At 39.0% G+C, this 22,583-nt stretch overlaps 1 protein-coding gene across 1 annotated transcript in view; it reads left to right on the top strand.

The window, feature by feature from the left end:
• The window catches only part of LOC127648015 (macrophage mannose receptor 1-like), a 63,145-nt gene extending 59,828 nt beyond the window's left edge, over positions 1 to 3,317 (top strand). The window contains exons 5-6 of the mRNA XM_052132578.1: positions 716 to 1,075; positions 1,569 to 3,317. Of these exons, the coding sequence (XP_051988538.1) occupies positions 716 to 1,075; positions 1,569 to 1,585 (377 nt within the window). The 3' untranslated portion in view covers positions 1,586 to 3,317. The remainder of the gene's footprint in view (positions 1 to 715; positions 1,076 to 1,568) is intronic.
• The last annotated feature ends 19,266 nt before the right edge of the window (positions 3,318 to 22,583 follow it).

Genomic DNA, 22,583 nt, shown 5'->3' with positions numbered 1-22,583 from the left:
TTTCAGTTGATTGTAGGTAAATTTACACTGTATCCAGGGCTGTATTCATAAATATCCCAATACTGTTTTACTGTGTGAGAAACCGCTCCAAATGATTCCGTGAGACAGCGCTCCGAAACGTATTGTACTGAATCATGAATCCATTCAGCCCGTTTGGCCAATTCACTGAAAAGAACCAACTCAAAAGAATTGTTCATTTGGCAACAGAACTACGTGACACACTCTGTAAATATTTTGTGAGTAAATGTATCTCAGGTCAGTCGGAGAGCTCATGGTATGCACAGTGCGTTCGGCCGCACTGTCTGGACTCTGGTACACACAATTGGAAGATGCACAGAAAGTGGCAAAAATCTCCTGAGCAAAAACTGCAGCCAGTTATCAGTTAGAAAAGCAGACTAGCAGACTATCCCAGACCAGTCTGAAGGTCTGTTTCAAGTTTGGTGGATGTAGCTTGAAAGCTCTGGGAGGAGTTTGAGAAATGTTGGTTTAAATTTGTGATTTTGAAAAAAAAAAACTAAACATAGTTTGTAGAATAACAGTTTGGCTTGTTCTACAAAAATTTCTAAATATATCTCCTAGATTTTTCAAGCTACAAATGTGGTTCAGACCATTCTAACTTAGTGTGCTATATCTTTTCTAATGAAGTCAATGGAAATCTATATTTCAGCTTGTTGTTTTTAGTCATTCGATGTTGTTTGTTCTGTTTTGTGTCCAGATCAACTGGTTTTGATTAAACAGAATCGGACCTGGAATGAAGCTCTGAGATACTGCAGAGAGAAACATGTGGATCTGGTGTCCATTGATTCTCAGCAGATTCAGCATCAGGTGATGAATGTGTCTAGAAGCGCCTCAACTACAGCTGTGTGGATGGGTCTCCGTCACTCCTGCACTATGGGTCTGTGGTTCTGGGTGAATGGAGAGATCTTGTGCTATCAGAACTGGGCAGCAGGTAACGGCACTGGACAGGAAGACTGCAGTGAAGGATTAGCTGGAGCAATTCAGTCTGGAGGAAATCAGACCTGGATCAGCCTTCCTCACACTCAACAACTCAACTTCATCTGCACCAACGGTGAAGGTACTATTATTTTATTAGTAATATTTTGTTAATATATTTGGTGCTGTCCATGAATGCAGTATACATTTTTATTACATTTTTAGAAGCATTTGAGCCACACACACACACACACACACACACATATATATATGCATTATATATTTGAGAAACTATTGGATATATTTGAGAATCTACATAAATTATTTCCGACACCCAAGAAATTACATTTAGACTTTTTATTTTTACAAATATGTTCACAGTGTTTGTAAAGCTCAACCAATCAACCATGATATCAATTTTCTCTTTAATTTATGGGAAATTTATATTTATTACAGTAATTTCAACAAGCCAACATTTCATCCCAAACTAACCAGCCCCTAGTGACTGAAAGTTTCATTTAGATTAAATCTGTAACATTTTCTGAATGTTCAGCACCTCCTTTCACTGATACTTAAATATTTGCACTCATGTTTCATTGATTTTTATTAAAAACCCCTTTTTCTGTATTTTAAAGTTCTTCGTGAAGACTGAATCAAGATCTTCATCTTTGACCTGCCATCATTAGAACTACAATTTCATCATGTTGCATATTTCTTTTAAAAATATTTAATTTTTCATGTAAATCAACGTGAAATCTTTCACTTCAACGTGATTCCAATTTTCTCTGCGAGTTGTTCTGTGCTGTTGTCCTGAGATCAATCATGTGTTAATGTGAATGTCAGTTCTCATGATTCAAAAACTCTCAAGAAGTATTCAAACATTTACACTGTTTTATTTGCCTTTACTGTACATTATTTTATTTTGGGTTGTCATTTATTATCAGTAGTTTTATTGTGTTTAAAATATTTGACTTTTTCTCAAAGTTCTTGTAGACTTGTTTAACGTCATCACCCACCTACAAAACAAAAAAGAAAATAGTTAAAAGGCTGTTTAATCTACATATGACAGCACATTAGGATTGTGACGATCTCATAAATCATATCTTCTGATATTATATCAGCTAAACTATCACAATAGCACATGATAGTGTGTTGTTTCTTAACACAGTTTGTCAAAGTGTTTCTTATAAACTAGCCATTTCATTCCAGAAGTGGTGAAAATAACTGATGGATGAACTGGGAGAAGGCTTCTTATATAATACATTTTTAGTGTGACGTAAAAATCTAATAAAAATCAAATCTGCATCAAAACCAGTTCAAGCTGCAACGGCTTTAAACTTTTATTCCATTATTTCTGTGGTTGTTTGAATGTTGGTAAAATAAAAATAAAGATATTGTACCTTTGAAAAGACTGTTTTGAGCAGCTGTTTCATTATTTCAACCGCTTCAGCCCCTCTCTCCTGGTAAACAGTAGTGTAGATCACACACACACCGGTTTGATTGCACACCTCGGGGACGTGATCAAACTGATCTGGGCTAATTCATCGCAACCTTAAGTAAGGAAACGCAGCCCTGATCATAAGTGGGAAGTTTACACCACTATGCATTTGTAATAATAAAAATAATAGAACGCTCGATTTTTCAGAGACATGGTAAATCTGTAAATGTTAAGATAAAGCATTTAGCTTAAATGAAGTGGCACTAAACCATGTATTCTGCAGAGGCAGTGGGATGTGTCCGAAGGTGTTTAATAAGGTTGCTGGGGTTTCCCCTTTGGCTTGAAATCTCTGTCGACATTCACAGCAGATGGGTTTTCCCGGTCTCATCAGCCAAAACCCAAAATAATTCTAAATCTCACTATGTGAAATGTGTTGTGTAAAAAGCTTCTTACTCTCCACAGTTTTATTTACATCCATTTACATCCATTAGGAGACACGACCGCCAAATGAACACATTCAGATGTGTGTTTGAAGCATGGGAAAACCACACATTGAAAAATAAACAACAACATTTTGGGGCAAATTCTAAACAACATTTTGTGCTCTTAAGGGCACTGTGTGAAGGGGACGCCACTCCAAATGTCTATATTTTTAATGTTATTGCAGAAATGAAGGTTTTAGCGAAAATAATATTTACTACCGCACATACAACATAACTTCCGGTACTACCGTATTAACAGTACCGGTAGTATTTTGAAGCTTTAGTATCGCAATACTACCGTAGCACTGGTCTACCTTGCAACCCTAAAGCACATCTCAAAACTCGCACAGATCTCGCACAGATCTCATGTCATCTGTGTTTGTTCTTTAAACGTAGTTAGGCAAAACTGATTTTCACAATGACACATGAATGAGAACGCATCCTAAGCATTGAGAAACACCCAGAATGTCAGTGATTCTTGAGTTGTGTACACTTTACATATTTAAATTTTACTTGTTTTGGGTGACTTTTGTCATGATCCTTGTATATTTTCCTAAGACAATAAAGCCTTTTTAAAAACGTCAGTTCAGATAGTGTCATGTTTGTGATAAAGTCATCACAACTGCAATAATAGTACTACAGCGATGCACGAGTATGTACAAAAATCATAATTGTCAATTATTACCCATGATATTGTATTTGCGATTATTAATGTCAATTAAAAGATTTAATTAATGTGTCATCACAAAATAGGCATCTGCATGGTTCTGCAGATTAGCAAATTTCAATGGTGGGTATGAGCTGTGCTCCAGTTTTTTTAAGCATTAAATAATCAGCATTGTAATAACAAAACCAGATTTTACTTGATTCAGTATACCTGTGAGAAATATAACAGGCTGATACACATCCTGACAAGTTCTCAAAAGTTCTCTTTTACAATTTTAAAAATGATCAAATTCCGAGCAACAATTGTTCACAAGACAGAACCTTCCGGAGTTTTTTTTTTTTTTATACTCTGCTCGCAGGTGAAATGAGGTGCCCAGGGTTTGTCTTGATCCCTGACAGGAAATATGCCTTGTGGGCATCTTAGCAGATGTGTGAGCAGATTCCACAGAGTACTTTTTCTCTCTTGTCTTGATAAATTGGCTGCAGACACAGCGAAATGCATCTGCCGGATGCTTGCAGCCTCTTGATGCCATCTCAGAAAAATGCAGATATGTACCCACTAAACTGAACTGGTGGGCTTAAGGCCCTTATATTTATATTACTATCTATATTACTGTACATTTCTAGAAAGTTTACTCAGCACTGAATCTATCTGGAATGTTCTGGAAAATAGGTACATTTAAATAAAGTTTGTATGGTATAATAGCCATTTTCTATGCTTTTGAGGCATAAGCAATAAGGAAATAACACTACACAGGAACCAAAAAAAAAAAAATTATTATTATTTTGCCCATAATAATCAAATCTATCGTTAAGTTCCTCTTTGCATTAAAAGGTTTATCTAGACTTGGAATATATCAGTTGGTACACATTTGTACCGTGGTTTATCTGGTTTGTCAGCGTCAAATACAGTGGCAGAGGCACAACCTCCACTAATGCAGCTGTATGGCTCTGTAGATATAGTATAGTATATGGCTCAATGGACAGGGCAGCATGAGCTTAAAGCTCTTAAACTCGACAATCAATTTGAATTCAGCACAGACTCCATCATCACCACCCTTGAATGTACTATAGTAACAATAACGGTACTTTAGGCAGAAATAGATTCATAATACAAATTATCATATCACTACTTCAGCTCTATTAAATTTGTCATAGGCTACATTAGGGGAGTAAGGCTGGGGTAAAGGAATGAAGTAGGGGGGTGTTCATCAAATCAAGATTGAGAACCGCTGCTTTGCATCCTCAATGGTGATCTTGTTCATGTAAGATCTTATCTTTCATCCAGCTGTATTCACCTTATTCTTCGCCCGTTCTATTTTCCCATGATTCATAGCGGGTTCAACTGACTAAACGGTTTCCTACTTCCGGTTGGTTTACATAGAATGCTAGCACTCGCGTAAAGGCTACGGTGATAGATTGTAGTTATTAAAGTATAAGATAATTGTTCTGTCAAGATGGGAAGTAGTAGGTGGCTACACACCGCTGATGAAATCACAAAAGATCGTGAAAGCGACGGTATCAGAGTGCCACATCCCTCAAAATTAACAGGTTGGGTGGATGACATGAAGCTATGGCCAGGAGTTAGCCATATTGACATTATTAATTATTTTATTTTTTCGGAGGGTGTAGATCAAGAGGAGATGCGAAATTACAAAAGCAACGAGGCCTTCAATTACTTCTTTAGTAATAAAGTCGGGCGCATTTCTTTGCTGAAGCACGGAGACTATGTATTTTTGAAAGCAGAGGTAGACAGGAGTCAAAGTGCTAACCAGCCTAAGCTTATTGCTTGGGTTATGCTGCAGCAGTCGGGGGTGATAGAGACTGTCGGATGTTCATGTTCAAATCACAAAACAACTTTTAGGTGCTGCTGCGGTTAACAGTATGAAAACTCATTTTTTTTACCCAAACAATTTTGTACATTTAAAAATGCTGAGCATAAGTATTGTTGTACATAAGTGAATATTTATAAATACATAATGTTGTTAATGTAAAATTGTGCAAATCTAATAAAATCTATTGTACACAAACTCAAATAATAACAACAAATTTCATACAGATTCAGATTTTTTTATTTAATGCCATATCAGCATTCAAAGCTGTTTTCATGGCAAAAAAATCAATAACAAAAATACAAATATCATATAAATACAAAAAAAACAAAAACCATTAAGTCATATTATACAAGATTTTTTTAATTAAAAGGTTGTATCAGCGATTTCAGGCCCAAAAATAAATGATCACATTCATCTAATCTTTCCTAACGATCCGCTATCTGCCCGCCCCATAAGCATGCCGTCCAAAAACGCGTCTCTGTAGGCAGCATAGGCTCTGAGATCTTCCCACTGGGTGGAAATAGTGCTGTATGATGGTTGTGGCACCTCAGGTATGCCCTCATCCTCCTGGTCTGTCACTTCTGCAGTTGCTGTAAAAAAAAAAAAAAAAAGAGCACATAGGCTACATGTTAAACCTCTGTCCATGTTTCTCACACTGACAACATTACAGTAAAAGCTTATGATAAATGGTGATGAAAGCTCTTCCTCGCTCAGGCTAACAACTACCTGGCCCACATTACGATAGCACTCTTAGCATTAAATCTACAGTAATATTTAGTGGACAAAGGCATAAACCATTAATGGCCATGTTTTTAACATATTTACTCATAAATGTCATATTGTCTAAAAAAAAACTGTAGGTTAGACTGCCCACAGATAACACGAATATTTCAGGCCGGTGGAGCTCGTAAAAATGTAAACACATTTACTCATAATGGGCATATTATTCATAAAAATATAGGTTAGGCTGCCCACAGATAACATAAATATTTTTGTAGCAGGCCGGTAGAGCTCGTAAAATGTAAACAACCGGAGGTAGCTAACGTTAACTAGGTTAGCTGTGAAGTGGTGCTATCGCTAACCAGCTACAGAATTCAACATTAAAAGTGGCTTACCTGTCGCTTCGACACAAACAATTGCACGTCTCTTCTTCACCACTGGTCTGTCATATCCAAGGTATAATTCCGGCTTGGGATGGTCATCCGTGGGGCGTTTGTCAACAAAATGGTGCAAGCAGACATACACCTTTTTCGGTGGATGTTTCAGTTTTAGCGCAGCTAACCACTCTAAACGTCTACTCTCTGGCATTGAATGTAGCTGATACGGAACCGGACACGGGCATTCTCTCCTTCTAATCATATGATCGAAGCACTCAGTTTCTAAAAAGTTTTTTATCTTCTTTGAATTGTTAAAACAACCAACAACAGCACATGTGGAACCTGAACTCATTCTCTCACTGCTAGTAACTTACTGGTCGATCGCTACGAACCGGAAGTTGACAACCGGTGTCGTCGTAATGTTTAGAGCAGAATAAGGTGAATACGAAGCACACGCTTCCGACTTCTCGCGTGAATGCACCATAGCTTACGTCACTGTGTCTATTGCTGGAAGGATCGATTTTTTAAAAGTGATTAAAGTTTTAATAATCTATTTGTTTCTTACACCACCCTATCAATTTGCTTCAGAAGACATTAATTAATTGATGTGGATAACGTTTATGCTGTCTATATATGAACTTTGGGCAAAACAGCCAGCAGCCTGATGGCACCTGTTTATTTGCATTGTATGGACAAACAGAGCTGAAATCTGCTTATAAAAATCTTCACTTCGGTACTGCTGAAGAAGGAAAGTTATACACATCTGGGATGGCTTAAAGGTGAGTTAATCATGAGAGGATTTTCATTTTGGGGCAAACTAACCCTTTAACATGACAAAACTAAACTGTTATTAAATTTTTAATAAATTGCACACAAAAACAAAAAACAACAAGACAAAGTCTCTCATTAGAATAACTGAAGCTGTCACTCACTGCCGGTTTATACTGTTTGAGTCCCGCAGCTCAGCACGAGCTCACTTATGCTCTGCAGAGCTCTTAACTCTCACAAATGCTCTCCATAAAAACAAAATGGATCTCAACAGCACAATAAGTCAGCTATTCACAGTGCATTTATTCCTTGATTAAAACAGGAGAATTTTAGTTTTCTTGCAGTGTATTTTCTATTGAGTGGTGCAACATTCAATGGATCTAAAATTATTCCAAAGTCCTTTTCTCTTTTGTGCTACAGATATTTTTTGAGAGTCAGGTGATGTTTCTTTGATATTATTTTTCATGTGCCACCACGAACAGAGCTGAAATGTAAAGCGAGAATATGGGTGTTCAGGACCCTGTCACCTTTGTCAGTCATGTTCATTGTGGTGACAGGATCCTGACACTTATGTTCTGTGTCTCTGTGTGAGCACACGGCTTTGGTTGTTTTCCTTGCCGGTTTCCACCATCAAAATGAAGTCGGAGGCTCTGCGAAATAATGGTGGCGAGCTGAAACCATTTGATACCAAAAATATTAAGATGAGTTAATTCTAGATAACAAACTGTATAAGAATGAGGGTTTTTGTCTGAGCAAGTCAGATCTCAGCTGACATCTCAGGTTTGTTGTTTTGCTCAATAAACTCTAACCTTTGACACCTGGAACTCCTGACTTCGAGAGTTTTGCGGATGATGAGGAAAGGGTATCGTTCTTTCTTCTCATCTACAGGCAAACGGATGAAGATGCGGATTGCTCGGCGGTTTCCTTCGGATCCGTTAAAGTGTTCGGTGGAACTCAATGTAATCTCAACTCGTCCAGCGAGATGGAGATTGTATGGCCGCAGTTTCAAGTTGCACGTTACTTCCTTGTGCAATGAGGCAATATCTGAGAGCAGCGATTGACTGCGTCTATGCATGGCGAGCAAAGTCACTGGAAGCGAGGTACAGCTGATTTTCGAAGTATTTCTACTCTTGATGGCATCATAGTTGAGTTGTGTTCGGTTGAGTGCCTCATCCAATAGGAGTTGAGAGTTCGATCCTTTGGAATTTCACACAGTTGTAAAGTGAGCAAGGCTTCTTGGGATTTATAGTCTGTTTTGTATTCCCTTTGTTTGATTTTGGCACGGTTTTTATCAGTAAGATTTATGACTTTGTTTTTGTGGGCCTCAGTCAGGCTTTACGATTGTGTTAGGCCTGCCTTTGTCTTGTATCTGAATACATGAGGCCCAACAAGTGTAAACAAGTTTGTGTTGAATAAGTTGATGTAAATAAGTATGTTGGTTGTGTTAAGTTGTATATACAATCAATTGCATTGTTGTTGTATGTTGTATGATGACTGTATTGTGCTTATGCTGGCTGCAATGTGCTCTGCTGTCTGTGTGTGAGATCAGGCTGGGAGTGTGTGGTTGAACGGTTGTGAGTACTAATATATGTCCATGTAATTGTTTTTCTCATGAAAAATGTGTTTGCAAAAAATAAATATATTAGGCTTAGAATCTGAAAATTATGAAGAGTAGTTAGAACGTTAATTTAAGGACTAACAATATTATGCTGAGATATTGGCTATGTTGATTTATCTGACACCAGTCAATTTCAGTTAAGGTGATTCAGATAAGAAACACAATTGTTGAAAATAGAAATTATGAATTATAGTAAGCAACAGCATCTGTTTTTCTCTCTCTCTTCCTCTCTCATGCAGTGATAATGAACATTGCAAGGCTGCATTGCATTCAGTGGCGTTCAAGAGAGAAAAATGTGGGGGTTGCATGAGGCAGACAGAGAGAGTAGGAAAGGGAGGGCAGTGAGCAGAACAGAAACACACAGAGACACATAGAAGTCTCTTAATCTGTGTTCCACCAAAAAATAAACCTAATGTGGAATCAGGCCATTACCGAGTTTGAAAGAATACACACCAAGGGGAATTAGTACTCATTTTTGAGAGAATCTGAATACATAGATTGCGTAGGTGATCAATGGGGCCTGACAAAACAAAAGAAAAATGTTTTTTTTGCACTAATTGACTACAATCACAAATTTACAGGCAATAGAACGGGAATGCTTGTCTGTAGATTGGAAAGCATAGTGGATAAACATTTGACCTTTGAACCATTAGTCCAATTGAATGGACTTTATATGCTGAGTCCTTCTCAATTGGGGCAATTACATGCATCAGCAAAAATACCTATTGACCCAGTATATGGCCAAAAGTGGTAAAAAGAGTAACAATCTTAAGTGGTGGTTACCTTTGGATAAGCGCAGACATCCGACCAGTGCAGTGGAAGAGAAAGGTGTTATTTAATAAAGACAGTAGTGGAGAATTAACACCAATTTACACAACAAATGACACTGGAGGAAAAGTGGAAGTAGCAATAGTTGTAGGCAGAGGTCCAGAGCGTAGGCAACAACTGTGAGTAGAGGCATATGGATGTTAAAACAAAAAGAAATAGCAGCAATTAATCATTGTAAATAATGAGTGAGTCTTATAGAAATAGAAAAGGGAAAGGGAGACAGAGTGGAAGGAGAAAAGGGACTTTTAAACAAGGAGGAAAGGGAAGCCCTGATTGACTTCCTTGAACCTTTTCATTTAGAATATTGTGATAGAAGTGAATTAAATGTTTCTGTAACTTCATTGGGAGGGTGTCAAGTATAATTAACCCCATCTCTTTTATGCATTGGGAGAATAATTCACATTGGTTAGTAGCAGAGTAGAAAACATCCATTAAACAGAAAACACATAAATTATATTCTGAAATATCTGAGAAAAAACAATAAAATACTCTAGAAACCGAGACAAGTCCTCAACCCAGCACAAGCCCAGGTGAAGTCAGGGGTCAGATACTTTTAGTGATCCTCATCTGACCAGCCTGGTGAAGACTCGTTAAGGATAGATACGAGCTGGGGTTAGAGAAGTATGTTAAAACACAATATAACCTGTGATAATAAAAAGTAAGCAACAATAACATCAACACCAGTAGAACAGATGTGCTCAATGTATTCAATATGTAAAGGCATTAGGGAGCTGTCTAACAAATGGGGAAAAAGAACAAAGGGCTTAACCCTCTGGGGTCTGAGGGTGTTTTGGGCCCTGGAGAAGTTTTGACATGCCTTGACATTTGTGCTTTTTTCAGTTGCTGATTAATGGCTAAAGTCTGATAACACTGTATTCAGCACAAACTGGGCTACAATAATATGTGAGCAATATGTGTGTACATGTTTGTATTTTTAAGAAAATAACGTTTATGCCTGGTTTTTGAAAAAATTAAAATTTTAAGTAATTGAAATAAGGCCATATAAAACATAATAAACATTTGTCCACAAGACTTTTGAGAACTGGATCTTGTAGCCTAGAGTTTTTGCTACAAAATGATGTGAAAACCATCCTGATCACTCATTCATACAAAACAATATAGTAATTGAACTTTTGTAAGACACTTTTATATGCGAGGAGGCGTGAACTATCATGAATATGGATTGTACTTTTGAATGTAGCAGATAGAAGACATGGATATGCTTCAGCAGTATTAATACAGGAGACCTGTAGTGGAAGGAAAAAGCAACCAATAGCTTATTATAGCACCAAATTGCAGCAGTGTATTTTGCTTATGATAAAGCTTCTAATGTGACAAGGGGCTATCCAGTGATAATTTACACTTATTAGAGCAAGGTAGATTTTTTCTAATGCAAGCCAGGCGTTTGACATATTCTACACTGTTAACTTACCCAGACATAACCATAAAATGATGTTCAACAATAAATCCAGCCAATTTCATTCCTCTAGAAGGGGAGGGAACACCTCATGAATGTGTTATAGACTCTCTAGATTTTACATGTCTAAGACCAGATCTAGAATCAACACCAATCAAAGAGGCAGAAGCAGATTATTTTGTAGATGGGCTGTGTTTCCGAGACCATCTAGGATATGCTGGATATGCTGTTGTTAAAAGAGAAGACAAAAATGTGGTTCCAATTGTGTTGCAGCATTGTGAGCAGCCATGCTCGGCACAATTGGCTGAATTAAAAGCACTGACTGAAACTTGTCTGCTAGCTAAAATTCTGTTAATATTTATACAGATTCTGCATATGCACATGGCATATGCCAATAATTTCGAACAGTCTGGAAACAAATGGGGTTCAAATAGAGTGATGGGACACAAAATCAACATGGAGACCAAATAATCAAGCTCATTTAAGCCATGATGCTGTTGTGGATTTTTCCAATTTTTTGTGAAAAATCACTCTCAGATACTTTTTTATGCCAGAAAATAGACTTTATTATCAGATAACAAAGCTGAGTTGTCCTGCTGATACAACTGATGTGTCTTAAGTTTGCACTCGCTTGCATAGGTCTAACAAGGCATGGCTAAAACCTTCCATACATTTTGTTCTGTGTCTTCAGTCTATTATTTTTAAGAAGGGAACATCTGTAATATTTTCTCTAGTGTCAAAACACGAGACTCATGTTTACCATAATGAGTACCATATATGTGATCACACATTGCATTTTGAGGGGCCTCATTTTCACAGGCCTCTATACTCACAAACACACACACACACACACACACACAGTACAATACATGCTTGACCATCAGAAATAATTATAGAATAAAATGGCTATATTTAAACTTGATTAATGTATATTTAACTTGATAAAAATATTCCACAATGCATCCAAAGAAATTGGCTATAATCAAATGTCAAGCACATAAAAAAGGCAATGATTTTGTTATTCAAGTTAATAACGCTGCTGACTTACATGACAAAAAAGCTTCAGGATGCCAAGTAGCAGTGATGGCACCTGTATCAGTTTTGCTTCAGCCTCTACAAATGCAGCATCAAGCTGGCCCGTATGAACATACCATATGGCAACAAAGAGATGCAAGTAGAGATGTAAATGGCATATTGCGATCTCATGATGGACTTATAATTGGACCAACAGCACTCCTTACTATTTTAAATTTCAGATGCACATGGTTTTGACCATTGCACAAAGGGGGAGGTAATTTGGAAAATTAAAAGACAGGGATTTTGGTCCCTATATATACACCGGCCACGGTAGATAAATATTTGGCTGAATGTGAAATCTGTGTCCAAAACAATGTCAGAAAGGGTACATCAGCACCAACAGGTCATATACCATTACCAGGACCATTTAAACATCTGGTGATGGATTATGTGGGCATGGCTAGATCAATAAGAGGGAAATGATACATGTTTGTGATAATAGACAGATTCAGTAGATAGGTAGGTGTAATAGCATCAGCAGATCAGGGAGCTCAAACTGTGATAAAGAGGTAATTCCAAGATTTGACATACCATTTCAAATTAGCTCTGACAATGGTTCAGATTTCATTCAAAGAACAGTGAAAACAGTGATACAACAGTTGAGAATAAAACAAAGACTAGTCTTTGTCTACCATCCACAGTTTCCAGGGAAAGGTAGAAAGAGTGAATGGAATGCTCAAAGCCAAGATCAATCAAATTTGCTGTGACAATAAGCACAATTGGGTAGATGCTTTACCCCTTGCATTGATGAAATACTGCATGCAGACCAATAGAATCAGTAATCTATCACCACATGAAATGCTAACAGGAAGACCAATGCCAGTACCGTATCTGAGAGGTCCTTATAAAGGCCCACCTTTAGAACAATTACAGATGGAGCTAAGGGCTTACATGAGACAATTAACTGCTATACACAAAGCTATTCATTCACAGGAACAGAACAGGGGACACAGGCAGGATGAAGAAGGACTGTGCCTGTAGTTCCTGGAGATTAAGTGTATTTGAGAGTTTTTAGAAGAAGATGGAATTAACCCAGAAGGCAAGGACCATACAAAGTAGTAAAAGCAACCCCAACAGCAGTACAGGTAGAAGGTAGTACTACATGGTATCATTTAAATCATTGCATTAGGGATCCTCAGCTGAGGTTACCAAGACTAGCAGAACAAAGAGCAGAAGACCAGGAAACTTTAGATGTAGAGTCACCTGAAACTGAAGGAGAATCTGAAACCCATGACCAAGAAAGAGCTGAACAAGAGGAAAGCCCAGAGCAGGAGGGAGAAATTAGTGACACTGTTGGAAGGTTCTGATATGGGTCTTGATATCGGTACACCTGCTGCAATGGATGCCCCAGGCTCAGGGTCTCCCAGATACCAATCCCCAAGACTTCCCAGTGACCACTCCCCAGACTCAGAGCAGGCAGGGCCATCCCAACCCTTCACATCACCCTTTCCCAAGAGAGTTTTGAACAATCGACATCTCAGAGCTTGGTGATATCCTCATCTATTAACTCAACACAAGGTACTCAAGTAAACATTAAAAAAGGTCTTATGGTTATGAAGACTATGGAGGTATAGATTATCAATCTATAGCATTGCCACTAAATGCCATACTGATGAAACACAAAATCAGACTGCAGAAATACAGGTGGCAATGCACAATAATGACACAGAAAATGACCTGACATTGACAAGAGAAGAATTATTAGAAAGTGCACATCATAATGATTGGTACAAATGGGCAAATCACACAGTCAAACAATCAGGAATGTCTAATTGCCTGATATGTTCACCATCACCTTTGAAAGAACTTATGGTGTAGTGCACAACCCCCATGATTACACACAATGTGCACAACATTTTGTACACAATTGCAATAAAACTGATAGAATACCTTTCTGCCCAGCGGAGAGTTTGGCCATATTAAGCAATCCAGTATTCTACTTCAACGAATGGTTGGGGAGATGAATGTAAAAGCCTAGATGTCCAAGTGACTGCAAGGAAAAGAGGAAAAACCATTAGCAGGTGTAATAGACCCCGGACTTACAGAGTGCTTTAATAAATCAAAAAGGACAGATCAATGTGGGAAGATTTGGAGGCAACTGTACTGTAACTTGTCATTTTGATGAAAAGCTGCATGACACCAAAACAAAATTCTATGATACAATATTTGCAAAAGTTACACTACATGATGCTGGTGGCAGCAGTGGGATGATGAAACCATGGGAGATGCAGGAGATGTAGTCCAAACTGTAGTGCCTCCTGTAATAGACCTGTATGCTGAACAAACAGTAGCCACAGCAGATTATATTGGTGTTTGTGGTGGGAAAAAATTGTGGGCTACACTATCAGAGAATTGGAAGGGAATATGCACCAGAGTAAGACTAGCACAAGAAGTAACAATGTTAACATGGGGCTAGGAAGACTCAGACATCCTGCCTGCATCTAGAAAAACTGTACAAAGCAAACATAGAGTGAAAAGCGCATATCAGCCTGACCCTAATGTAATAATTGATGCAATTGGTCAACCAAGAGGAATTCCACAAGAATTTAAGGCCAGAGATTAAATCAAATCAGGTTTTGAGTCTATATTTGTATGGATAACACCCAATAAGAATGCTGAATGAATCAATTACATTTATTATATCAGCAGAGATTCAGTAATTACACTGATGAAGCATTAAAGGCCTAAGGTGACCAGTAAGCTGCAACCAGCAAAATTACCTGGTAAAATAGACAAGCCCTGGATTGCCTATTGGCAGAAAACGGTGGAGATTGTGTAATGTTTGGAGCTGACAGTTGGACTTATATCCCAAATAATACAGCTCCTGATTAATCCTTTAACATAACCATGAAAAAGCTGAAAAACTTATGAGAGGAAATGACTGCAAACGCTGGGAAAGATTAACATATTGGCAGATTATGGTTTGACAACCTTTTTGGAACCTGGGAAGAATGGCTTACTAAAGTAGGAATAATAATGGCTGTAGCTATTGTTATTTTTGTGGTGTTGTTGTGTTGTGTTGTACCTCTCCTCAGATCAATGATGACCAATGTTGCAGCTTAGCTGATGCTCAATGTGTCAGTAAAGCCATCTGGAGTTGATATAGGGCTCACCATAGGCCCTGGACTGGATGAACTGGATGAATTCTAGGAAAACCTCTGGAATGACACAAAAATGGTAGGGAAGGGGTGCCTTTTGGTTTGTTATTTTATTTATTTATTTTTCCTGTTTTTGGATAGCAAGGGAGTCAGTATATTCATTGTATTGTATTATTTTATAAATACAATTATGTAGTACTTTAGAATGGATAGAGTAGGCAGGAAGATAGAGGGTATTATGTTTATTATTTTGACAAATACAGTACCTCATCCTGAAGTGATTATTTTCTTTTAACTTATGTTTGTTGTTTAATCCAACCAAGTGAATGAAAAGGAAAGGAATGATGAAGGTCTGAAGCAGATCTTTATCCATGTTATGAGGTAATGTAATTGTGTAATGTAACCAGAATTAAAAATAAGAGAAGGTGTACTGTGATTATCTGCACTATATGTACTTCATAAATGTTTAACATTATCTGTTAGAGCCATTCTGTGTATTGGGATGGCGTGGTGCTGTGTTCTGCCACGAGCCACTACTTAAGACGGGTTAATTAGTGCAGGTGTGGCGCACAGGGAGGTGGATGGTTTTTGACCGTGAGGCACGGCGTGTAATCATGGAGACTGACTTGAGTTAAGTTTATTATTGAAGACATTTTTTATTTTTCGTTATGTTAATAAATGGATTGGCATATCCGACTTTAAGTTCAGACTTTTTGAAAGTTTATTATTTTACCGTATTTTATTATTTTAAGCCACAAGGAAACAGCACGCCCGCAACACGCGTGCAAAACAACAATTAGTCAAAAACCACCTCTGTATAAGGAAAAGACTGATCAAGTTTAAACGACACGGTCCTTGTGCTGTTCATGCACCTTGTTTCAACGGTGATCGGCTGAATGGAAACGCTGGCGCATTGGGCCAGTAGACCTACGGGCGCAGTGGTCCTCACATTGGACAGTGAGGCGGCCAGGAAGCAGTGATGACGGGCGGAGGTCAGTGACGGACGGCGGTGATCGGTGATGGACGGCGGTGATCGGTAGTGGACATCGGAATCGAACGCTTTGTGCCTCACATTGAACAGTGAGTTGGTTTGGACACGGTGAGGATGGACGCCATAGACGGCGGAGGTCGGTGAGCGGCCTCACATTGGACGGTGAGGTGGTCTGGACGCAGTGCAGGTGAAGATTGGACGATGCAGACACTACGTCGGACAGTGGAGGAAAGTTCTTTCGGAGTTAGAATGAGTAAAACGAGGTAACGGCAGTTAACACACACACATAAGATGTATGACTTTTAAGAGCTGCAGTTATTAAAGTGTGAACAGCAAGAATGAAAAGAGAAAACAATACATTGACATTTGGTTTAAAGTAAACATGGACTTGAAATAAGAGACATTTGGGTCAATGGGTTTACACAAGAAAATGTAAGTGTTTATGCTTTATTTCTGATTTCTTGTTTTCAAGATTTAAATTAAATGTTGTTTTTCGGTGGTTGAAAACAAGGTAAAATCGATGTATATCATCAAGGTATCGAGGTAACACATGTGGTGTCGGCTGACTCTCAAAATGATAACGTGGAAGAAGCCTCTGTGGAAAAAAAGGTCTATAAAACTTACAACAAAAGCACTGCTTTCTAAACTAAGTGACTTAGAGATGCTAAGAAAATCAAAATTAAGTAAAGCTGCCAACATCAAACAAACTGTTCAAGGTTTAATGCGTGAGTCTGGTTACGAAGCTGAATTAAAAAGTAGCTTCAGCAAATATCAAGCCTTGATTAATGACGCAAAGGTTGCACATAACAATCTGCTTGAGTTGCTACCCGTAAAAGAAAAGGAAAAGCATGAAACCTGGTTCAAAGCAAAGCTTTTAAGTGTGAACGAATTTTTCCAGTGTGTGGAAAATTATTTTAAGAGTACAAATAATGGTACTACTGAAGATGTTCACCTTGAGGATGATATAAAGCCAACGGACAGCGTATCAAATGTTGGAACATCATCATGCACTAAAAGCCGCACCAGTGAAAGATCAAGTCGATCAAGCAAAGCTGCATTTGAAGTTGCACGTGCACAAGCAGAAGCCAAGAAAGCTGCACTCCTGGCACGTGCAGCAGCGCTAAAAAAGAAACATGTATTGGAGCAGGAGGCGGAATCATTATGCAAAAGGATGGAACAAGTGGAAATGGATGCTGAGATTGAAGCCTCCGATGCAGAGTTGGCAGTACTGCAAGCATTTTCGGATCAGGATGGAATGGGATCTTATGTTGAGAAGCAAAGATCGAAAGAAATACCTGACTTTCCTGATGCAAAGTTTGAGAAGTCTACAAGATTGATGAGAATTAAAGGCTTACCTGTTGCAGTTGCAGGACCCACTGGAAATGTTGCACATGCAGTTGATGACAATTCTACACGACAGATTCGGCAAAGGCAAAATTAAATATCCGAGTTGCTCATACAACAACACAGAGCAAGCCAACTGCCACCAAGACAAATACCTGTTTTTGAAGGTGACCCACTGAAGTTCAAAATGTTCATGCAAGCCTTTAGGCACTGTGTGGAGGAGAAAGCTGCATCTAAAGGTGATTGCATGTATTTACATTTACATTTATGCATTTGGCAGACGCTTTTATCCAAAGCGACTTACAGTGCAATTATTACAGGGACAATCCCCCGGAACAACCTGGAGTTAAGTGCCTTGCTCAAGGGCACAATGGTGGTGGCCATGGGGTTCGAACCAACAACCTTCTGATTAACAGCCCTGTGCTTTAGCCACTACGCCACCACCACCACTCCTTATGTATTTTTTGGAAAGGTATGCCAGAGGGCGCCCACACGACCTTGTACAAAGCTGTTTACATATGAAAGCTGAGAGAGGCTTTGGTGAGCCGTCCTACTGGAACACTTTGGTAATGAAACAAAGATCACAGCAGCATATATGGAAAAGGTTCTCAACTGGCCTGTGGTGAAGGCTGAAAGTGTTTCGTTCCTACAGGACTATGCATTATTTTTACGTGGATGCAATAATGCAATGTAAGATTTAGAGGACATGAAAGAGCTGGACATGTCTGCCAACCTCAAAATTGTTGTTTCAAAACTTCCTTTTAAATTGAGGGAAAAATTTCGAAGTTCTGCATGTGATATTTGGGAGAGACACAACCGCAGACCAAACTTTAATGACGTGGTACACTTTGTGGAATATCAAGTCAAAATCTTGTCTGATCCTATTTTTGGTGATAGTCAAACTACTGAAAGGGGTATGCATGTTAAAAGAGATGTGTATACAGCAAAGTCTAAGTTGAAAAAGACAACTTTGCTACAAACGTCTGCGCTGTTAGCAAAGTACAACACAAGGACACACAAGAAGGTAAACAGAGGGACAACAACATCAGCATCAATTGTTTATTCTGTTTACAAGATCACAGTCTGGATGAATGTCACCGATTGGCCAAGAACAAACATCATGAAAAGATCAACTTCTTAAAGAAAAAGGAGTGTGCTTTGGGTGTCTCAACACTGGGCATTTGAAGAAAAATTGCAATAAGCGTAAAATCTGTGAAAAATGCAAAATGAGCCATCCAACAGCTTTACACATTCACGACAAACAAGTGGGCAAATCAATGAACAGCAGCGGCATCTACCCCAATGAACCTAAACCAGCTGTAAACCATACGCTTGTGTCAGCTCAGACATTTGGGAGCCAGACCGGGGCCGGTAGCAATGGAATACTCTCCATCCTGCCAGTTAAGGTAAAAGCACAAAAAGGCAACAAGGTGATTCAGACCTATGCTTTTCTGGACAATGGCTCAACATTCACATTCTGCTCTGAAGCTCTTATGCGTAGGCTTAATCTCACTGGGACAAAGTCAAAAATATGTTTGTTAACGATGAGCCCAAAGACATCAGTGTCAACATACATTGTGAATGGACTTGAAATAGCTAGCCTTAATGGAACAAGGTACTACAGTCTTCCAAATGTTTACACACAGAAAACGATGCCAGTGAATACAGCAAACATCATCAAACAAGAGGACCTTACACAGTGGCCTTACCTTGAACATGTTGAAATCCCTGAAATTGATGCTAACGTGGAGTTATTAATAGGTACTAATGCTTCAAAGTTGCTGGAACCATGGGAAATTGTGAATAGTCAAGGTGAGGGTCCCTTTGCTGTTAAAACCCTATTAGGGTGGGTGGTCAATGGCTTAGGAAAGGATTGCAAAAGACAACATGAATGACAATGGCTGTCATAGTGTTGCTGTAAACAGATTATCTGTGGAATCACTTCAGCTGCTATTGGAGAAGCAGTATCAAAGTGACTTCAATGAAAAAATCGCCGACAAAGAAGAAATGTCAAGACAGGAGGCAGGATTCATTAAAATAATGGAACAATCTGTAAAGTTAAAGGACGGACATTACAGTTTAAAGCTGCCATTCAAAGCCCAGGAGGTAACACTGCCAAACAATCGTTGTATTGCTCAACATTGGACTAAGAAGGAAAATGGAAAGAAATGAGAAGTTCCACCAAGAATACACAAGCGTTCTTGAGAATGTCATCAGCAGTGGCTATGCAGAAATAGTACCACAGGATGAATTGCGTTGTGGAGAAGATAACCTGTTCTATATTCCTCATCATGGAGTGTATCACCCACGCAAAGGCAAGTTGCGAGTTGTCTTCGACTGTGGAGCTAAATTTAAAGGAACTTCTTTGAACGAACAGCTTCTACAGGGTCCAAACCTCACAAGTTACTTAATAGGAGTACTTCTACGATTCAGACAAGAACCAGTTGCTTTTATGTCTGAAGTGGCTGAGGAAGACAAAGACTTTCTAAGGTTTCTATGGTGGCCTAATGGAGATCTGTTCAAGCCAGTTGAAGAGTACAGAATGACTGTACATCTCTTTGCTTTAAGGAAGACTGCAGACGACAATCGGGACAGTTATTCGGATGAAGTGATTGACACCGTACATAGAAATTTCTACGTGGACGACTGTCTGAAAAGCTCCCCATCTGTGCAGAAAGCGGTACAGATTGTCCATGACCTGGCTAATCTTTGCCAAAAAGGAGGCTTTCATCTTACACAATGGATCAGTAACAGTCGCAAGTCCTTCAAACAATTCCTGAGAAGGAACACTCTAAAAATGTGAGTGAACTAAATTTGGACATAGACCAACTCCTGGTGGAAAGGGCACTGGGGCTGCATTGGTGTATGGAAAATTACAACTTTAACTTTCGTATGAACTGCAAAGAACGGATGCAAACACGACGAGGGATTCTATCAGTCATTAGTTCAGTGTACGATCCCTTAGGGTACCTTGCGCCAGTCCTTCTTCCAGCCAAGCACATTTTACAAGAGTTGTGCAGAAGGAACTATGGCTGGGATGAAGAAATTCCGCAAGCCCTAAAACAACAATGGTTAAATCGGTTGATTGACCTGAAATAGATCTCAGAGTTCAGAATGAGTAGGTGCTTGAAACCACACGACTTTGGAACACCAGTCCATGCCCAGTTGCACCACTTTGCTGATGCCAGCGAAAGGGGTTATGGCACGGTAACATACCTGAGGTTACAGAACAAATCAGGTCATGCACATGTTTCTTTCCTTCTTGGAAAGACCAGAGTAGGATCTCTTAAACCCGTAACCATCCCTCTTTTGGAACTCACTGCTGCCGTTTTGGCTGTTCGGGTGGACAAGATGGTAAAATCAGAGTTACAGCTTTCTTTGCCAGGATCCTGTTTCTGGACTGATAGTAGTACAGTCTTGAAGTACATCAGCAATAAAAACAAAAGATTTCGAACATTTGTGGCCAACAGAATAGCCATCATTAGGGAAGATTCAGACCCAGCACAGTGGCAGTATGTTCACACAAAACAAAATCCTGCAGATGACGCATCTAGAGGACTGACAGTCCACAAGCTTCTGAACAGCAAAACGTGGTTATCAGGTCCAGAATTCCTGTGGAAAGCAAGAGAAAGTGTCCACAGTGGAAGAGGATGATCCAGAGGTCAAACTGGAGATCTCTACAAACACAATAACTATTCAAGAGGATAATGCAACCAATCAACTCATCACATATTTTTCTGACTGGAAAAGGTTGAAGGTTGCAGTTGCGTGGTTACTCAAGGTCAAGAAGACTCTATTGGTGTTGTGTCAAAGAAGAAAGCAACTTGTGATGGTTGAAAAGGCTGATCTTTGTCATGTTGACAAGAAAATGTTGGAAGCCAGAAAGTCGTTGGGACGAGACGGTGTATTAACTGAGGATCTATTAGCAGCAGAAAACGCTATCCTTCAGTTCTGTCAGAGGACAGATTCTGTCAAGATTTGACAAAGAGATTTTTGCACTAAGGACAGGAAAACTCATAAAAAAGTGTAGCCCTATATACAAGCTGAATCCTGTTCTAGAGGATGGACTGTTAAGAGTAGGTGGAAGATTGTCCAGGACTGCAATGCCCGAAGAGAGCTAACACCAGTTATCCTGTGTAAAGATCAGTACATCTCCATGTTAATACTTAAAAATGTTCATGAACTGACGAGGCATGGTGGGAGAAATTACATCCTCTCCAAATTGAGAGAAAAGTTCTGGGTCACTCAAGCCAATGCAGCAGCAAGGAAAATCTTGTCAAGTTGTGCTTTTTGCAAACGTCACAAAGGAAAAATGTGTGATAAAAAAAATGGCTGATCTCCCCTAAGAAAGGATTACTCCAGACTTAACTCCATTTACTAATGTGGGAGTGGACTATTTTGGGCCCATTGAGGTAAAACAAGGACGTTCCTATGTGAAACGTTATGGGGTTATCTTTACATGCATGGCCAGCAGGGCAGTTAATTTAGAAGTGGCACACTCATTGGACACAGACTCTTGCATCAGTGCTATTCGTCGATTCATATGCCGAAGAGGCCCCATAGCACACTTTCGCTCAGACAATGGCACAAATCTCACATTTTATTTTACCGTATTTTATTATTTTAAGCCACAAGGAAACAGCACGCCCGCAACACGCGTGCAAAACAACTTTAACGTGCACCAACAGTATCACTTCCATTCATCTCTGAAGGTACTAATAACCAGGTAAATTACTATGGAATGTGCCTTTATGAACTCTAAAACACTGAAAGTTCCACTGGAGGTCCAGAGAATTAAACAGCACAAAGACAGTATCAACGAGCACCTCAGTGTTTAGTAGCAAGACTCTACTGGTGGTTTAAAAACCCACTGTCTGCTCCAACACCACCAGATAGCACTCCAGGCTACCGGAAATGTCTGTGAGTTCCTCTGGCACCATGGGACGTATCATAGGCTGTATGATCAACTGATATTGTTTAATCTCTGTAGT

The sequence above is a fragment of the Xyrauchen texanus genome, chromosome 1 (genome assembly GCF_025860055.1).
Source record: "Xyrauchen texanus isolate HMW12.3.18 chromosome 1, RBS_HiC_50CHRs, whole genome shotgun sequence".
NCBI lineage: Eukaryota > Metazoa > Chordata > Actinopteri > Cypriniformes > Catostomidae > Xyrauchen > Xyrauchen texanus.
The sequence above is the reverse complement of the archived record's forward strand: the minus strand, read 5'-3'. Positions and strand labels throughout refer to the sequence as shown.